A 19,695-nucleotide genomic window follows, 5' to 3' on the forward strand; every position below is an offset into this window, starting at 1 on the left:
CGCTATTCAAGCCTTTCTGTGGATCAGTGCACAGCAGATGTAGGCAAAGCTGTCACTCACTCCATTAGGGGGGGCTCCTGAGGGGCGCAGCGGTCTAAGGCACTGCATCTCAGTGCTAGAGGTGTCACTACAGGCGCTCTGGGTCGAATCCAGGCTGTATCACAACCGGCTGTAATTGGGAGTTCGATAGGGCGGCACACAATTGGCCCAGCGTTGACCAGGTTTGGCCGGTGTAGGTCGTCATTGTAAATAAGAATTTGTTCTTAACTGACTTGCCTAGTTAAGTAAAGGTTACATAAAAATGTAAATAGTGTAGAGAGGCTTTGCCGCATATATATTTTGCAAACTGATTACCAAATATTGGAAAATATTTATCTGGAATAGAAAGCTGTTTGGTCAATATGAACATTATTACCCTTTTTTAATAAATTTTCACGATCATTTGTCAATATTTATTTAGCTTAATCTGTGTTTGATTACAGATAACCCATGTGCTGAGGTGGATTGGTTGTGCTTTAGTTGTGCAATCAGGATGTGAATCGTCTCAACACAGGATCTGTAGTTCCGGTTTTGACCACAAGATGGCCCAGTGCAGTCACTATTGAGCAGCCTTGTCCATTACACTTAATTTTAGCGCCGTTCAGGACATTGGGTAAGACTGCAATTCAGTGGCAGGAACTCTCTTTTGAGTTTCATGGCAGATAACGTTAGACACTCACCTCTCTGCAGAGGGGCTGAGTTGTGTTGCCTATGTGTGCATGCTTGGCCACAGTCCCATAACATGGTGGGAAGAAGCCAAGGATGTTCAGTATTTTCACCACAGCTCTGGCTCAGCTGCTCTCCTCCAGGTGCTGTGAGTAAACAAAAACAACTCTGATGAAGCGCGAGCCTGTATCAATTAGACTAGTCCCGAGACACGGCCGTAGGTCTACAGATGGGACTAGTTGTCAGCCTGGTATAAATAGTAAACCGGTTAAGCGCTCAGACTTTCCGCGCTGAACAATTCATATCATGTATCCAATATCCACACGACACTACACTACAACACTTCTAGAATTTGTTTAAACCCTATGAAAACATTGATGTTACACCCTTAGCCTCCTCAAATCACGACTTTAAACACTTAATAGTTTTTCGTGCTGTGGTTTTCCTAATTTTTCTGTTGACAAAGCATAGGCCTGTTTATTTAGGATGCGTGTGGTACTTTACATGTGACTTGGCCGTGGCCTACGTGTTCCAGGCTTCATGTTTGTGTGTGTGTGTGCGTGGTTGAGAGGTAGGTTAGTAGCTATCTGTCATAGATTAGTGGGAGGGTGACTGCGTTAGCGCTGCCTAGCCTGGAGGGATCCTGTCAGCAGAAATGTGGTGAAACAGTCTCCATTTAAGATTTCTGCGAGGCGCTTCACTTCAAGGCTGCGACGGTGTTTTATAGGCAGGAAGATGGCTGACCTTCACTCAGCACAATACCCTCTTTCCCTGTACACACACGAGCATACACTTGTTTTTAGCTCTATCTCCTTCCTGTACTATTTGTCAGGCGCGCACACACGTACTGAAACTCACATGAAGCCCTAGAGCGACAAGTAACCTCCACAGACTGAGTTAAGGCACCGGCGTTATTCATTAGTGTTGCTCTTGTCCTCCCCTCCAGTAGAGCTCAGCACAGAGAGAACTGTTGTCTTTACAGACGCGTGATGAATGTTTCCACACACAACGATCTCTCTTCAAGCCTCCAGTCTGCATCCTGACTGATATGTTGGCTAATAATCTTAGCTACATTTCGCGTCATTTATGTTTACGTCGTCTGTCCACGAGATGAGTTGGCGAAATGCTTGCAAAATCCGTATGGAAGTTTTGCGATTGTAATTTCATGTGGAGAAATTCATGACCTTTTACCAAGAGTAGTGAGTTCAGTGTGTTGTCATGCTGAGAACTAGTCTTTGGGACAGACCTTCCCTCTCACACAACAACAGCAACCCAAGCTATTCAACTGTGCCCGCTCCCTTGAGTTAATTAACATCAGGTCCAAGACCATCACTGGATATGTTTCTATTTGTGTCTTTTCAGATGGGAATGAACTAGGATTTCGTGGAAACTCACGTAGACTAACCGCTGTTCTGCAATGGATCCCTGTAGGACTTTTTTCCCCCAGAAAACACTCTGCACTGTCAGAGCAAATTACCCATAGGCCTAGTGAATATTCATGAAGTGCAGCAACTTCAAAATTGTTTTCAAATGCAGTAGATTTGAATACAGCCATAGAGCTTACCCCATGTGTGGACTATTGCACAGTGTTTACAAGAAGCTGATATGACTAATGCTTTCCTCCCCTGCCCTTCTAACTCGTCGACGCCTCAACTCAAAACACAAGCCAGCAAACTGTAGCTGAAGGATAAGCCATTAGTTACACTGTTAAACACGGAGATGGGTTGGGGATGGTAAGAGCACCGAATCCTATAAGATCCCCCTGTAATCTTTTCTTTCACAACTTTCTATAAGCCTCTCCAGGGAGACTTCTTAAGTGGCACCCTATTCCCTATATAGTGCACAACGTTTGACCAAAGCCCTATGGGTCCTGTTTTTAAAAGTAGTGTACTATATAGGGAATAGGGTGCCATTTGAGATGCTACCCGTCTGTCTTTAGTGCCTCCCTCTTTTGGCCTTTGCTAGCCTTTATTTACTGTTGAAGCTTTTTTGTGCAGGTCATAATAAAGTGGCAGTCCAAAACCTCCCTGGCTGTAAAAGTGAGAGGGGAATTAAATCATTGTTGACCTCTAAATGTTTGCCCTGCAAGAGAAGATGGCTGCTTCGGGCCTAGACTGCTGTATAACCAGATTGATATTGTCCCCAGACTGGGAGCATTGGGCTACTTATTCTGTTTGTTTCAAAACAATTTGCAACATGAGGAGGTGCCTGAGGATCTTTATTTGTTTTCAGGCCTAGGGAGGCTGAAAGACATTTTCCCTTAATGGAGCTGTGAGCTCTCAGGTTATAAAGGTTTAGTCAAACAGGACTGTAATCTGAGGTGTTTATCTGAGTGTTGGTGGGTGAGAACCAGGAGGACAGGCCAGAACAGGAGCCGTTCCGCATGTTACTGCAGGGGAGATGCGATGGGAGCAACACACACACACTAACACAAGGATTAACATTTGCAATGCAAAACCCATCCAAAACATACACATGTCACAATGCACACAAACCAGCCAGGCGTTTCTTAGAAAGAGAACATTTTATATGCAAGATGTTAGAATCTTCCTAAACAGGAAGGACGGTTATGTAAACCTGTGTGATTCACCATAAATAAAACCTCCCAGAGATGCTCTATAAACTGTTCTCAGTTCAGTCTCTAAGCCTTAACAACCCCTCCCAGATACTCTAGATCTGCTGTGCTGCAAACTGTTTTCAGTTCAGCCCAGACCTGACCAACGTCTTACTGCTCACTCCGTCCTGAATTCCGCATATCACTGATGATAACGCTCACAATTCTTGGGTCAAGTGACCTCAGACGCCTCGACGCTCCGTCTTTTCCTTTCAGGTCGTCCCCGAGGCAGATTGCTTTGCTAGCGACAAGTGCTCAAACCAAGGCTAAAAATAGACCTCAGTATGCCACACCAGTGTCTGGTCCGGCCTCTCACTCTCACACACTCAGCTGTATTAACAGGGCAGTTGGATGGCTAGTTGTAGGGCAGTTGGATGGCTAGTTGTAGGGCAGTTGGATGGCTAGTTGTAGGGCAGTTGGCTGGCTTGAAGCCTATACGTAGGCATGGCATGTGGCAATGGGAGGTAGTGAGTGCTGTTGTTTTTGCAGTAGAAGAGCAGCAGAGACCTATAGTGAGTGAGTACACTGAGAATGAGGAAGTGGAGTCCAGGACACACACACAGCGCACTCTGCCAGAGGAAACCACACAAAGCAGGGCTGCCTTCCTGCCTCACAGATGGTCTGCCTGTGGAGGAGGAGGGGATTGGGGGTTGTGACAGAGGCCTAGCAGAGCTCTGGGTAGACACAAAGGAGAAAGAGCTAAGCAGCTGAGCTTAGGGCTATCATGTGTTGGAATGGATCTAGCTAGCAGCAATTGCTGGTGAAGCTAAGCTAGCCAGGGCTGTGTCTATTCTGATGTCTTCAGATTGCATAGTGGAATCTGTTGTGCCTTTTGGCCTTTTTTTTGTGTGTGTGTGTACAGTCCTATTTCACTCCAAAGCAGTATTTTCTAAATTTATGAAATGCCATGCAGACTTGGTCAAAAGATGTTACTTTCCAGCTTCTGAACATAGCCTAATCTATATAAATAGTCCCTGTTATCCACTACATGTACAGTATGTATGCCTACAGCCATTTTCATTCTTCCTCTCCTCCTACTGTAGGTGTAAGTACTGGCACTATGACGACAACCTGTTGACGTCCAGTGTCATCATCGTGTTTCACAACGAGGGCTGGTCCACCCTGATGAGGACGGTCCACAGCGTCATCAAGAGAACGCCCAGACGATACCTGGCCGAGATCGTCATGATCGACGACTTCAGCAACAAAGGTAGCGTTGGTTTGAGTACAAGTAATTACAACACAAGGCTGATAGGGTTTTGTCTTTGTACCAATATTGTCTTATCAACTAACGCTCGCCCCCTTACTAGCTCTGACTTTGCTGACGGCTACTTTATTGATGTACTTACTGTGATATGTGGTTGTCCCACCTAGCTACCTTAAGATCAATGCACTAAGTCGCTCTGGATAAGAGTGTCTGCGAAATGACTTGCATGGAAATGTTTGTTCCATTTTGAATTAGCCAATCAGGTTAGACTAGAAGGCTTCATGACATCACTCTGCTGCAGTGTATCAGCGCTTCACTGCTGTACTTGTACATTTCCTCAGATACAAGCCTTTTAGTGTATAACATGTCTATTCTTGGTTTAAGGTTAAAAGCACCCTGCTTTGTTTCAGCTAGGCTAGTAGATAACTACAGTTGGCTGTAAGCAGGGGACCCCCACTCCAATTACCAAGTAAAACGCCCAGCAATTGAATCAGCGCTCTGCAACAACACTTTGCCATTGTCATGCTAAATTATCACTGGCTATGAAAGCATTGGAGTGGAACAGCCTTTCGCCCCCAGTGTCTCCCTTAGTCTTGCATTGTGAGGCCCTGCCCAAGCACTGGAACACCATTCAGTTGTACTGTGAGTGCCTAGTCCACCATTCAGTTGTACTGTGAGTGCCTAGTCCACCATTCAGTTGTACTGTGAGTGCCTAGTCCACCATTTAGTAGAACTGTGAGCCTAGTCCACCATTCAGATGTAGAACTGTGAGGGCCTAGTCCACCATTGTGAAAATCTGGCTGAGTAATTCCCCTGAAGCGGAGGCACCACAACACCAAAAGATACATAATGGACACTGACTTCATGAGAACATCAAGAGCTCAGAGAATTCATCTCATTAAGCATGCAGCCTGCCACTGATGGCTATTACCAAAGCCTGTTACAGTATTCTAACCCATCTGCATGCTATCACAAGCACTTCATTGCCAATAAAGCTAGTCTGGCCATTGGAAACAGGGTTTTGAAGGAGAAAGATGCCACGTTATTGCTCAGGTTTCACATCAGTTGTTGCACATTTAGTTCTACAGCAGGCAGCCACAGCCAAACATATATAAGTAATTATAAAGGTTGTGACTAACTCGCAGAACGCAAGCAATATATAGCGATGCCAGGGGCTCATCGTCGTTGCACTTCTGATGTTATGGAGTTAAACTCAAGGTTATGGTTTATAAAATGGTATTCTAGGGTCGATACAGAAATATCCCTGTATAGTTAAAGCATGAAACCGTCTTGCTGCTGATAGATACTTATCACAGTGGTAGGCCGTGCCTTTTCTTACTACAACAAAAGCGGTACCTGCTTCCTGCCGTCCCCGGTAGCGACGAACCTGCAGTTTTTACTTGTAGAATTGCAATTCTCGTCAGTGGCCAACAACTTGACTTTGAGCCACTCAGAGAGCACAGACCCCCACGTGGGAGAGCCAACAGGAGTGACAACAAAGCTGGGAAGAGGGTGTTTTCTCCGTACAGCCACAGTTAAATGTCATGAGCCAGTCGCACTTCATATGCAATGTAGGCTATGGGATGTTAGCTAGCTAAGTGCACAGACTCAATGCACACAACACTAAATATTTCCTGCAAGCTAGCTAACCACTGGAGCAAATATTGACATAAGGAAATCACAATGGATTAGTTTCCATGAAACTGCTGCCTGTGTTAGCTGCAGTATCCTTAGCTAGCTACACTAAATTACCAAAAGTATATGGACACCTGCTCGTCGAACATCTCATTCCAAAAACATGGGCATTGATATGGAGTTGGTCCCCCCACATTGTTGCAATAACAGCCTCCACTCTTCTGAGAAGGCTTTCCACTTGGAACATGGCTGCGGGGACATGCTTCCATTCAGCCACAAGCATTAGTTAGGTTGGGCACTGATGTTGGGTAATTAGGCCTGGCTTGCAGTCAGCATTCCAATTCATCCCAAAGGTGTTCGATGGGGTTGAGGTCAGGGCTCTGTGCAGGCCAGTCAAGTTCTTCCACAACGATCTCGACAAACCATTTCTGTTTGGAACTCAGTAGTGAGTGTTGCAACCGAAGACAGACCATTTTTACTCACTTCAGCACTCTGCGGTCCTGTTCTGTGAGCTTGTGTGGCCTACCACTTCACGGCTGAGGTGCTGTTGCTCCACTTCACAAAAACAGCACCTACAGTTGACCAGAACAGCTCTAGCGTGGCAGAAATTTTATGAACTGACTTGTTGGAAAGGTGACATCCTATGATTATGCCACGTTGAAAGTCACTGAGCTTTTCAGTAAGGCCATTCTACTGCCAATATTTTGTCTGTGGAGATTGCATGGCTTTATGCTCAATTTTATACACCTGTCAGCAACGTGTATGTTGCACTAGCTTGCAAATATGCTAACGTTAGCTAGCTAACGAAACAGAGCTAGCTAGCTATGTTGCATCATCTAGCGAATATGCTAATGTTAGCTAGCTAGTTAAACTTTTGGCCATGGGCTGGTACTAGCTGTATGGGATTATGGAGAATGAATTTAATTGTTTCTTCGTCATCTTGCTAGGTAGTAATCTAGCTCTGGCTAGTATCATGCAAAATTACAACATTAGCACAGCTAGCTAGCTAACGTTGGAATCTAGACCATAAACTTAGCAACACACTGACATGCAGTGTCAAACAACGCTTCTGCCACCTTCTGGTTTAGAGTATTTTTAACAAGGCTGACGACTTCAAGGTCTTTGCTGTGTGAACAGGAGATTGACTGCCGACACACTGTTCAGAGGTGCTAAGTATTGAAGGCCGATAAACGTTTGATAATCCTACTGGTGGGTCTGGGCTATAAGCTTCTAGTGACGATTGTAGTATATAATCTGCGCGACCAAGACACTACCCACTTTATATTTGTAAATACAGTCATACTTTTCATAGCACAAAAAATATCTAATACTGTAGGATATCCTATTGTGTACATATCAGGCTATTGCTAGGAATACTACCTCTTCTATTACTTGATTTGAGTGTTATTGATTTATTGTACTGCAATGTTCTGGGGCCTAGCACACAAGTGTTTCACTGCACATTTTGTACCTCCCGGTAAACTGTGTACGTGACAAATAAAAGTAGGTTTAATCTCACTGTCCCTGTCGGTCTCCAGTGCACCTGAAGGAGAGACTAGAAGAGTACATTAAGCAGTGGAACGGCTTGGTCAAACTGCACCGCAATGAGAAGCGAGAGGGCCTCATCCAGGCTAGGAGTATAGGAGCCCATGTAGCCACCCTGGGACAGGTAGGTTACAGCTACTCCATCACCTCTACACTTACTGTGTGTGGATGAGACAAAGGGAAAGGGGGAATGAATGAATGGATTGATCTGGAGCCACTAATATAGATTGACATCCATATAGATGGAAAGATATGGAATGGTAACAACTCTACTGTCAAGCAACTGTTCTCTCCAGTGTGTGACGTGTTTGGCCGCTGTGTGTGTCCTGTCGTCTGTAGGTTCTTATCTATTTAGACGCTCACTGTGAAGTCACTGCCAACTGGTACGCCCCTCTGGTGGCACCCATTTCCAAGGACAGGTATGAGTGGTCTGCGGCTGTGAATTTTTTAATATTTATACTTCATATGATGACTTGTTCTACTGTAATAATGAAAAATATTCTGACTCATCAATGAATGGTGCAGGTCATGAATCCTCTCTACCAGAAACATCTCTGTATTATGTCACAGCATAACTAGTGATACATACATTGACGTATATACAACCTAATTCATGTGCAGATTGTATTGAAAATGTATAGATGGGTGTATCCATCCATGCTGAATATGCAAAACTATTTATCTATGCTAAATATTGATCAGTAATTAATATCCATTTAGTGCAGTGGTCTGCCACACTGTAACATCTTGTGTGTATTCTCGTTGCCTGTTTCCAGAACGGTATGCACTGTACCTCTGATAGATTATATAGACGGCAGTGACTATACCATAGAGCCCCAGCAAGGTGGTGATGAGGACGGGCTGGCCCGGGGAGCCTGGGACTGGAGCCTGCTGTGGAAGAGAGTACCTCTCTCCAGCAGGGAGAAGGCTAAGCGAAAGCATAAGACCGAGCCTTATCGGTAAACATCCTGCTACCATCCATGCCTTGCATGCCCATCTAAAACCCAGATGTATTGTTTGTTTCCCCCTGTGTGTGTGTGTGTGTGTGTGTGTGTGTGTGTGTGTGTGTGTGTGTGATGCATGAAACCCTCCCTCCATCTCCCCACCGGCTGTCCCTACCCAGAACGGTGTGCACGGTCCCTCTCATAGACTCCATAGATGGCCAGACATTCCGAATTGACCCACAAGGGGGAGGGGATGAGGATGGCTTTGCCCGCGGAGCATGGGACTGGAGCATGCTCTGGAAGCGTGTGCCCCTCACTAGCAGGGAGAAGGAGAAGAGATTAACTAAAACTGAGCCCTATCGGTAATTCATCAGCACTAAAAGAAAAATCTGCCCTGCTTGCAACATCAACCCCTTACTGAGGCACAAATGATGCACTAGAGTATACAATATGCTGTCTGCATGTACAGTACTATTTGCTTGGCCTTGGCTTGCTCATACTACTGCTTGGCACTTCTCTATAGTGTATAACTGTATGCTGACCTGCTAGTGATCGCAGTACTTTAACTATGAAACACAAGTGCTACCTCATATAGTGGTCTGTAGATGTAACAATAATCAGAAAGCTATGTAATACCCATTAATTACCAACTGTAGCACTCAATGTGGTTTATTCATTTCTCTAACTTGCTCTAGTGCCAAATTTCATGCTCTTGGGGAAACGCCTATGGCCTGGACCAATTAAAAGTGTCAATTTGTCCGAACCCTCAATGCTAGCAGTCTCTGATACCTGGAAGGAATTTTGACAGATGCCATTGCTTGTGCCTTAGAAATCAACACTTAAGTCTTTGAAATTAAACTCTTTGAAGTCTCTCACTAATGTCCTGCATTCTCATTCTCAGTTCATCTTGGTGTGATTTCCTCACCAATAATCTCTTCTGTCTTCTCCACAACTCGGTATCCTACCACATTATTCTATTGTTTGAGAAGATAAGTCAGTAATGTTTCACCTTCGATGGCTAGCATGATATTTGGTCATTTGACAGGAAGGATTGTTTGGGAGCACTCTTTGGGTCAATGTACTTGTTCACTCTTTTTGTCATAATGCTTATGTTTCTCCATATTTCATCATGTATCCACCTTCTTCCCTGCTACATTTTAGCTCTTTTCCCCCTCTCTGGATGAGACTCCTGTGGATTGTGGGTAATGTAGTTTTGGGCCTTTCTCAGGTCTCCTGCCATGGCTGGGGGGCTGTTTGCCATTGAGAGGGACTTCTTCTTTGAGCTGGGCCTCTATGACCCAGGACTGCAGATCTGGGGAGGGGAGAACTTTGAGATATCCTATAAGGTAAACACTAAGACCACCTAAAGCTTTCAATCGTCTACGAAAGATTTCACATCATAATAAAATACTTGGGCTATTGTTTGGTCCTGTATTGATACTGTTACTGATCATGCATAATGCTTAGTAGCTGTTATTTATTTGCTGTGAATTCCAACTATGTTATCTCTCTATTGTACTGGTATACTATTGTATTTTCAGCTTTGTATGTACCATCTGTGTAACTCCAGCATGTTCTATTGTCCAGATCTGGCAGTGTGGTGGCCAGCTGCTCTTCGTGCCGTGCTCACGCGTGGGCCATATCTACCGCCTACAGGGCTGGCAGGGCAACCCACCCCCTGCCCACGTTGGCTCCTCGCCCACACTTAAGGTCAGTGTGCCAAGTCTGTCAAACTAAGCACCCAGACGCCCCTCTTAGCCTGCTCCCAGATCTGCGTTTAATCTCTTTCCAACTCCTATGGTGATTGTCACAATGACTGTAAGAGTTGGCAGGACAACACAAACAGATCTGGGACCAGACTAGCCCACTCTGGCAAATCCCTGGCAGCTTTTCTTGGCTCCTTTGAGCTGACCTGGCACCATCTGCTTATTTACTTGGATTCATCCTTGTAAACTAATATGGTTCAGCCAGTTTCAAATGTCTACAAGGGTGACTAGATTGAATGATATATTGTGCTAAGGACAGTTCATGTAGGCCTACAGCCGTTTATCAAATGGTCAGTAGTGGATTAATTATATGGATATCATCATATGTATCGGTCATCTGTATTGTATCATAAAACATCAGCAATCTTATGGAAAAACGCCATATGAGAAGTAGCATATGGATTGACTGACTGATGTCCTTCGAGGTGTTGTCCTTCATGTAAACTAATAATTGGTGTTTTATTCTGATCCTCCCTGCTCCAGAACTATGTGCGTGTGGTGGAGGTTTGGTGGGACGACTACAAGGACTACTTCTACGCAAGCCGGCCGGAGACCCTCACCCTGGCCTACGGGGACATCAGCCAGCTCAAGAAGTTCAGAGAGGAGCACCGCTGCAAGAGCTTCAAGTGGTTCATGGAAGAAATTGCCTATGACATCCCCATGAACTACCCACTGCCCCCCAAAAACGTGGAGTGGGGAGAGGTAGGCTAAAGTATTGTCCATATTTAGTTTTTAGTTTATTCATACTACACAATAGTAGCTAAAAGCTGAATTGCAGTCTTACTTCATTAAAATATCAACATATGCATCTGTTGAAAAGTAGTGTGTTACTGTCCGCTACATGACCAAAAGTATGTGGACACCTGCTCGTTGAACATCTCATTCCAAAATCATGGCCATTTAATGGAGTTGGTCCCCCTTTGCTGCTATAACAGCCTCCACTCTTCTGGGAATGCTTTCCACTAGATGTTGGAGCGTTGCTGCGGGGACTTGCTTCCATTCAGCCACGAGCATTAGTGAGGTTGGGTGATTAGGCCTGGCTTGCAGTCGGTGTTCCAATTCATCCCAAAGGTGTTTGATGGGGTTGAGGTCAGGGCTCTGTGCAGGCCAGTCAAGTTCTTCCACATCGATCTCGACAAAACATTTCTGTATGGACCTCGCTTTGTGCACGGGGGCATTGTCATGCTGAAACAGGAAAGGGCCTTCCCAAAACTGTTGCCACAAAGTTGGAAGCACAGAATCATCTAGAATGTTGTATGCTGTAGCGTTAACATTTCCCTTTACTGGGATTAAGGGGCCTAGCCCAAACCATGAAAAACAGCCCCAGACCATTATACCTCCTCCACCAAACTTGACAGTTGGCACTATGCAGGTAGTGTTCTCCTGACATCTGCCAAACCTAGATTTGTCAGTTGGACTGCCAGATGGTGAAGCCGGATTCATCGCTCCAGAGTCCAATGGCGGCAAGCTTTACACCACTCCAGCCGACGTTAGCGTTGCACATGGTGATCTTAGGCTTGTGTGTTGCTGCTCGGCCATGGAAACCCATTTCATGAAGCTCCCGACGAACAGTTATTGTGCTGACGTTGCTTCCAGAGGCAGTTTGGAACTCGAAAGCGTTGCAACTCGCCAGTCCCGTTCTGTGAGCTTGTTTGGCCTACCACTTCGCTGCTGAGGCATTGTTGCTCCTAGACATTTCCACTTTACAATAACAGCACTTACAGTTGGCCTCTCGAGTGGCGCTTACAGTTGGCCTCTCGAGTGGCGCAGCGGCCTAAGGCAGTGTTTGAGGCGTCATTACAGACCCGGGTTCGATCCCAAGATGTGTCACACCCGGCCGTGACCGGGAGACCCATGAGGCAGCACACAATTGGCCCAGCGTTGTCCGGGTTAGGGGAGGGTTTGGCCGGCAGGATTACCTTGTCCCATCACGCTCTAAAGAATCCTTGTGGCGGGCCAGGTGCCTGCAAGCTGACTTCGATCGCCAGCTGGACAGCGTTTCCTCCAACACATTAGTGTGGCTGGCTTCCGGGTTAAACGAGCAGTGTGTCAAGAAGCAGTGTGGCTTGGCTGGGTCTTGTTTTGGAGGACGCGTGGCTCTCGACCTTCGCCTCTCCCGAGCCCGTAGGGGAGTTGCAGCAATGGGACAAGACTAACTACCAATTGGATATCACGTAATTGGGAAGAAAAATTTGGTTAAAAGTACAACAAAAAATTTATATAAATAAAAGCACTTACAATTGACCGGAGAAGCTCTAGCAGGGCAGAAATTTGACGAACTGAATTGTCGGAAAGGTGGCATCCTATGACGGTGGCACTTTGAAAGTCACTGAGCTCTTCAGGAAGGCCATTCTACTGCCAATATTTGGCTATGGAGATTGCATGGGAGTGTGCATGATTTTTATACACCTGTCAGCATCAGGTGTGGCTGAAAGTCAAATCCACTCATTTTGAAGGGGTGTCCACATACTTTTGTGTGTGCATTTGGAATGTATAGTGAACATGATTGCTTTGTTCCAGGTCCGTGGATATGAGACCAGCTACTGCATTGACAGTATGGGCCACACCAACGGAGGCAACGTGGAGATTGGACCCTGTCACAGAATGGGTGGGAACCAGGTCAGAAAACCCTGTGTGTCATTTGGGATTATAGACTTTATTTATTCCTAAATATTATTCCTCATTTACTGATTAAACATCTCTTGTAGCTTTTCAGGATAAATGAAGCCAACCAGCTCATGCAGTATGACCAGTGCTTGACGAAAGGACCAGACGGGTCGGCAGTGGTCGTTACACACTGTAACATGAACGAGAACACAGAGTGGAGATACTTCAAGGTATGCAGCTGCATCTAACTTCATATACAAAGTGTGCCTTCCTGAGATAAGAACCTCCTTAGATTGGTGCCATTGTTTCAATATATGATTGCTTCATAAGATGTGGTAAACAGTTGGAAAGAGAATCCATCCTTGTTACCAATACAGTATTATGAGTTTTTTTTCCTATCGTGCTACAGCTTGAGATGGTACTGCTGAACATGGCGTATTAGCATGTATGTGTGAGGGTATATGTAGTGTAAGTGATCTCACTGTTTCGTTTCCTTCCCAGGACCTCCACAGGTTCACCCACGTCCCCACGGGGAGGTGCCTGGACCGGTCGGACGTCCTCCACAAGGTCTTCATCGCAGACTGTGACACCAGCAAAAGCACACAAAAGTGGGAGATGAACAATATTGTAGCGGTTTAAAGCTACGGCCCCACAGAGGGTACTTTACTAATACTGGAACTCACTCAACAGGATAGGGCATCGGACACTGCACTTCAACTGTCTGCTGCATTGAGAGGTTGTGTACGTCCAAAATGGCACACTGTTTCCCTATATAGTGCACTACTTCCAGAGCCCGATGGGCAGGGGCGTCAATTGTGTATGGCAGTCAACATACACCAACTATTTTAAAATGGGCTACTAAAGTCATTCCAATCCCCATTAAATGGCAAATGCAGTTTAAGCGGTAATAGCTGGCAGGCCTCCGAGCGGGTGGAAAGACTGTCTGGCTAGAGCACATTGAGCTGAGGTAGCTTTTGTCTTAAAACAGTGCAGAGGTGGAAGATTGCTGTAGATGGCTATGAAACTGCACTTTTGACTTCATGTGGAACTTAACTCGTTTTTAATCCCAGTGCTGAGCTAGTGCTTAGTAGCTAATTGCTGTATGACATGTTTGTAGAAAGTTATGTCCCTTATTGACTGTGGGGAATGAAGCTACATCTAAGGTTTTAATGGCTGGAGTCAATTTTGCCTGTTTTCGCTGTCTCCAAATAGCTTTTTAGAGTTTAAATTGAGTAGGTTTAGCTGAAATGACACCCCTACCTAAGGGCCCTGGTCAAAAGCAATGCACTCTATAGGGGATACTGTGCTCTCTCAACCATGTCCCACGGAAGATACTCCTCCGTACACACACTTGGATAATGGACCTTTTTTCAGTTGTAGATGTTTACACGTTCTTGCTCTCTTCTCTTGATCTTTACATCTTATTGGGGTCTTTGGGCTATTACTCAGGGGTCGGAGAAATGTTCTAACTTTAAAAAAACATTGGTGGAGGATTCATTAATCAATGTGCAGAATTGAACATTCAACAATTCAAAACCACTTCTAGTAGTCGTGTAATAAACTGCCCACTAGCTGGGTTTTTATAACCTGGTCTCAGATCTGTTTGTGTTTAATTGGCAAGAAAGCACAAACAGATCTGGGACCAGGCTAGATGGATAAGTCCACTCATGAATCATGGTCAAGAATGAACACTGAATGTTTTGAAAGGACTTACTACTTCAATGATGTTGGTCTTAGGCACAGTGAAATTCCAAAAGCTTGAATTTAACATGTTGGCTCTAACAGGTGAATTTCAAATGGCTATATAAAGAAAGGGTTTGTGTTTTTTAGTGTTTTTATATATTTCCAGCTTGGTATGTAAATGTTGTTGAATGAGGACTACAAAGCAACCAGAATCAGACACCAATTTGTTCAATGCAAAATTAAGAAAATGTTTTCTTTGGGGTATGATGTGATATGTATGCATTTTTTATAATGTAAATAGGTTTATTTCTAAAACATAGAGCTATACAGTGAGCCTTGGATGAAGGTGTACATATCTAACTTATAAAAAATATTGGCTCAAACTGTACTCATGGCAATAAATTGAACCTTTTTACCAACGACTTTTGTCCCTTTTCCTTGAAATTACAATTTTATAGAGAAATGTATATTTCTCCAAGTTGTAGAATAGGGGTCTTTTTTATTATGCTCAATTGCAGCTATGTTGTGATAGGCCTATTGTATTCATGCATCTTTTGAACCTTCAACCTTGTGTTCAGGTCTGATTACATTAAATCCAATGTCTATGGCTAAATCCCCCAGATTTTGGGGTTCTCACCCCTCCCCCAGATAAACATGGTCACATTTATGTTATCTATCCAAAAGAAAATGCCTCAACCCTGTCTGGCCATATGTCAACCACTCCAACTGCAGTGGATTTGAGACATGCATTTCCCTCAGACCATCTGTGCCCTATTGACTTGTTAGCTGGTAAGCACAAGGTCTACAACCAAAGGTGAAAGTCAACCTTACAGCAAGCTAGTCTGATCGGGTGGCAGGTAACCTAGTGGTTAGAGCGTTTGGACTTCCCCAAGCTGACATGGTAAAAATCTGTCGTTCTGCCCCTGAACAAGGCAGTTTAACCCACTGTTCCTAGGCCGTCATTGAAAATAAGAATTTGATCTTAACTGACCTGCCTAGATAAAGGTAAAATATATAAATGTAACAATTTCTAAGATTGTACAGTTCATAAGGAAATCAGTCGAAATAAATGCATTAGGCCATAATCTATGGATTTCACGACTGGGAATACAGATAAGGTATACTGACCAACCGATGCATAAGGGCATGGATCAGAACCAGTCAGTATCTGGTGTGACCATTTGCCTCATTCAGCACATCTACTTTGCATAGATGATCAAAATGTTGGTGAGTATGCAGGCCATGGAAGAACTGGGACATTTTCAGCTTACTGGCATTGTGTACAGATCCTTGCATCATGCTGAAACATGGCACGACAATGGGCCTTGATCTTATCAGTGTGTATTCAAATTACCATTGTCCGTAGCTTATGCCTGCCCATACCATAACCCAGCTGACATCAAACCCCTTTCCCCACGCGGTATAGAGGTGGCTTACGGTAAAGGTGTGAACAAACTGTGCTTTTGAGTGGCCTTTAATGTATTGTTTAATTGGCTAAATGTACCACATGACAGGTGGATGGATTCTTGACCAAGGAGAAACGCTCCTAACTGGGAGGTAGAGAAATATGAGCATTTATTTTGTTCAGTATACTTCATGAATTACCATGTCAATAAATGGCCAGAGTATTAAGCTATATCAATGAAGTTTTAAATTGCACTAATAGGTCACTACCTTGAAACTAGTAGCTAACCAACATGGAGTACATTTGGCTGCTTTTACACAGCCAATTCAGATATCTCTACCAAGTGGGCTTTTAAATGATCGGATCTGAAAGACCAGTTAGTGTGGTGAGAAGAAAAAAATTGTAAGAAAAAAAAAAGTATGAAATGAAAATTAAATGTATGCATTCACTACTGTAAGTCGCTCTGGATAAGAGCATCTGCTAAATGACTAAAATGTAATGAGTTGGACTAGTTGTCTAATTACATCCCTAATCTAACTTGTCATCAACAAGGCAAGGAAGTTAATCATAATATACAAAACAAAATTTTATTATAAAAAGAAATCATTCTACACTGAAACCCCATGTTAAAAATGGGTCGCAAACATCTACACATTTTCTTGTATTTCTTAAAAACGGCAGTGGAAACGATATCAATATAGGGCGGAAAAGAACATGCCACCATCCAAAGACAAAACAAGCAGTGCTTTGAGAATAAGAGCTGTTAATTTACAAGACAGCACAATATGACCCCTGTATGCATTATTGCAGCCATTGCACATCACTGTACATGTTCTGAAAAATCCAAAATGCTATAAATGTTACATTGTAAGGTTCACATTGTTTTGCAAATACTCCAGCTCAAGTTTCCAGGCAGTTTAGTCGTCATCCTCGTCATCATCCTCTTCGTCATCATCATCCTCCTCCTCGTCATCATCATCGTCATCATCATCATCCATGGGCGCTGCCTTCTTGCCAACAGCTGGCCTGCCAGGGCCACTCTTAGCAGTTGCACCTGCACCTCCCTTAGCCTTGTAGGCAGCAACATCCTACAACAAACAATTCAGTTAACAAAAATGTACTTGATTTTCATGACGAGTCTCCGACAACGGTTCCAGTCGGTCACGATAAGTGATAGTTGAAGTGGTTCTGGAGTGGACCTTACCTTCTCATACTTCTCCTTCAGCTTGGCGGCCTTTGCTTCGTGTGGCTGCTTGTCTTTGGGAGTCTGTTTGCCCCACAGCAGACCCAGCTGCTTGGCGATGTCACCAATGCCCATGCCTGGGTTATCAGCCTTGATTCTTCCACGGTGTTCAGCACAGAACACGAAAAATGCAGAACTATTGGGGATACAATGTTGAGAACACATTTAGTTCCAAAATCTGAACAGAAAGCAAAAGAATTCAATAGCTGTATAAGTGGAGTACTTACGGTGGCCTCTTGGGGGCATTGGGGTCCTTCTTTCTCTTTCCTGCTGCCTTAGATCCCTTGGGGGGCACATATCCCTTCATGTCCTTGTCATAACGGACTTTGTCACCCTTGGCCATGTCCTCAAACTTCACCTTCTCTTTTGCAGACATGGTCTGGAAAAGAGAAAAACTGCATTAGTCACACCACTCATTGCAGCATCCATGTTGCGCCAATCCCCACCATTTGATACATTGATTTGCTAACTGTTTCGTAGGCACGCTTTGCCCCGCCCCCCGGAAAAAAACAACTTTTACATGGCGGCCGCTCAGTCAGAACTTACCCTCCACCTCTCTGAGCATTTCTTTGAGAACTCGGAAAAGTTCACTGAAGTTCCTGGGTGTTTTTTCTTGTGTTCTTCCCGGCACGTCGCAACGAAGAACGCATAGGAAGAAGTCTTTCCCTTCGGCTTATTAGGATCTTTACCCGGCATGGCGGCTATATTCTGAAAAAGGAAAAAAAAAACATTTTAATAGAATCTCAAAATATATAAATAACGTTAGAGGTATGTATTCGGATGGTACCACCGAGTAAACAAGACACAAACCACTCCACGGACAGCCCAAGGACGCGAAACCGCGCTAATCCGATTGAGTTCCTGCTTCATTGTGGCTATACCGCTAGGACAATAAGCGTCCCTCCATTTTGTTTCCCGCCTAAACCAAGTCCCCCAACAAATGCAATAAGTAGGATCAAACCATTTAAACATTGATAAATTGGTCATCAGAATGATACCTGTTAGTCATAAATAAACTCCGAAAGGTTACCTAAACCATTTCTGAAAGGCTGATCGAAGTTAGTCTAGTAACGACGCTAACTAGGCTAGCTCAGTCAATGGCAGCAAGTATGGAATGCATCGTGCAACATCGCCAACTACCTAGCACGATGTTAGCATGTTATGTCTGAAAGAAGTACCCAAAAAGTATTTTCTAGACGGAAAACATTTTTAAAATGTTCCTTATCATACTGAACATTCTTGGCTACGACCAGAACAATACATTCTTTAAAAATGTGTTAGGGCATCAAGTTAGCTAGCTAAATAGCAACTGCATCACAGCGCGCGCTTCCCAACTTCGCTGGCTTAGTTGAGTAAAATAGTTAACAACATATTCTTCAGTAAGCATTTGAGAGGTTTTGCCTTAAGTTCAGGAGCATTCTAAAAACAAACTTTACCTGTAGAAAATCACGAAAGATTTGATAGGCGTAGAAGTTCCCTTACTCACCTATTATCCAGCCACACAAGTACAATGAGTGCCAATGTAAAGTCCTTCGCACTGTCTTGTGAGTGGGAGACAGTTCGCACAAACTTGATTAAATGTTTTTTTAGAGCTCCTCCCGCTTGTCATATACGGTTGGCTGAAATTACGTTTATCAATTTGAATCTGGGACCCAGGGCATGAACGGTGTTTGGATTGGCTGAAGGTCTATATTTTGAGACTATCACGGTTGTCTGTGGCGGCTCAATGGCAAACTCATGTGATTGGCCGGAGTGGGGATTTAAAATAGACGGCGCCAAAACCCTAAACGCTTTGAAGGGGGTTGTGTGTTGGATGCCCGTTCCCACTGGGTCAGTGCTATCCAAGATCATTGGGACTTCCCTTACCCTAACCTTAACCCTTACTTTAACCTTAACTATTAACCTGCCGTAACTATTTAAAATGTTAACTGCAATGTGGGTGGTAGTGACCTCCCAAGGATCATATTAACAGGATCCGTTGCCACTGCTAGCCCGTCAGATAATTTATCAAACAATAGAAATTAAAAGTTATTGATGAAAAAAAAGCACAATAAAATGTTTGAGCTGCGAGATAACATATGCCAGTAATCAAGGTGAATGATCATGAAATTAAACTAAAACTTACAAAAAAAATCACCAAAATTAAGCCAATCAGATTTGAGCAACAACATGCGCAGACATTTGAGCTAAATTTCAATATGCAATATAAATAGCATGTATGTATTCATGTAAAGGTGTAAAACGTTTTCAATATTTCAGACAGTGTTACAACGTTACTACAGAAAGACCCCACACAGCCATTGATACGTTTTGCCTGTGCTCCTATAAATGCTCAAATGTT

At 44.0% G+C, this 19,695-nt stretch overlaps 2 protein-coding genes across 3 annotated transcripts in view; one reads left to right on the forward strand and one right to left on the reverse strand.

Moving 5' to 3' along the window:
• The window catches only part of LOC115191816 (N-acetylgalactosaminyltransferase 7), a 29,570-nt gene extending 14,442 nt beyond the window's left edge, over nucleotides 1-15,128 (forward strand). The window contains exons 3-12 of one of the 2 annotated variants that reach the window (XM_029749750.1): nucleotides 4,363-4,529; nucleotides 7,700-7,830; nucleotides 8,046-8,125; nucleotides 8,483-8,665; nucleotides 9,879-9,996; nucleotides 10,238-10,360; nucleotides 10,900-11,118; nucleotides 12,937-13,035; nucleotides 13,125-13,253; nucleotides 13,525-15,128. In XM_029749750.1, coding sequence (XP_029605610.1) covers nucleotides 4,363-4,529; nucleotides 7,700-7,830; nucleotides 8,046-8,125; nucleotides 8,483-8,665; nucleotides 9,879-9,996; nucleotides 10,238-10,360; nucleotides 10,900-11,118; nucleotides 12,937-13,035; nucleotides 13,125-13,253; nucleotides 13,525-13,662 — 1,387 coding nt within the window. In that variant the 3' untranslated portion in view covers nucleotides 13,663-15,128. Of the gene's footprint in view, nucleotides 1-4,362; nucleotides 4,530-7,699; nucleotides 7,831-8,045; nucleotides 8,126-8,482; nucleotides 8,666-8,829; nucleotides 9,013-9,878; nucleotides 9,997-10,237; nucleotides 10,361-10,899; nucleotides 11,119-12,936; nucleotides 13,036-13,124; nucleotides 13,254-13,524 lie in introns of both variants that reach the window. The other variant, XM_029749753.1, reaches the window with a different exon arrangement.
• Nucleotides 15,129-16,676: 1,548 nt separating this feature from the next.
• On the reverse strand, nucleotides 16,677-18,988 carry LOC115191817 (high mobility group protein B2). Its single transcript, XM_029749754.1, has 5 exons — nucleotides 18,841-18,988; nucleotides 17,901-18,062; nucleotides 17,582-17,733; nucleotides 17,316-17,490; nucleotides 16,677-17,199 (listed from the first exon to the last, which is right to left on the reverse strand). The coding sequence occupies exons 2-5, from the start codon at nucleotides 18,048-18,050 to the stop codon at nucleotides 17,029-17,031; spliced, it is 648 nt and encodes a 215-aa protein (XP_029605614.1). The 5' UTR covers nucleotides 18,051-18,062; nucleotides 18,841-18,988; the 3' UTR covers nucleotides 16,677-17,028.
• Between the last annotated feature and the right edge of the window lie 707 nt (nucleotides 18,989-19,695).

Source organism: Salmo trutta, chromosome 4 (genome assembly GCF_901001165.1).
Source record: "Salmo trutta chromosome 4, fSalTru1.1, whole genome shotgun sequence".
NCBI classification, from domain to species: Eukaryota; Metazoa; Chordata; class Actinopteri; order Salmoniformes; family Salmonidae; genus Salmo; species Salmo trutta.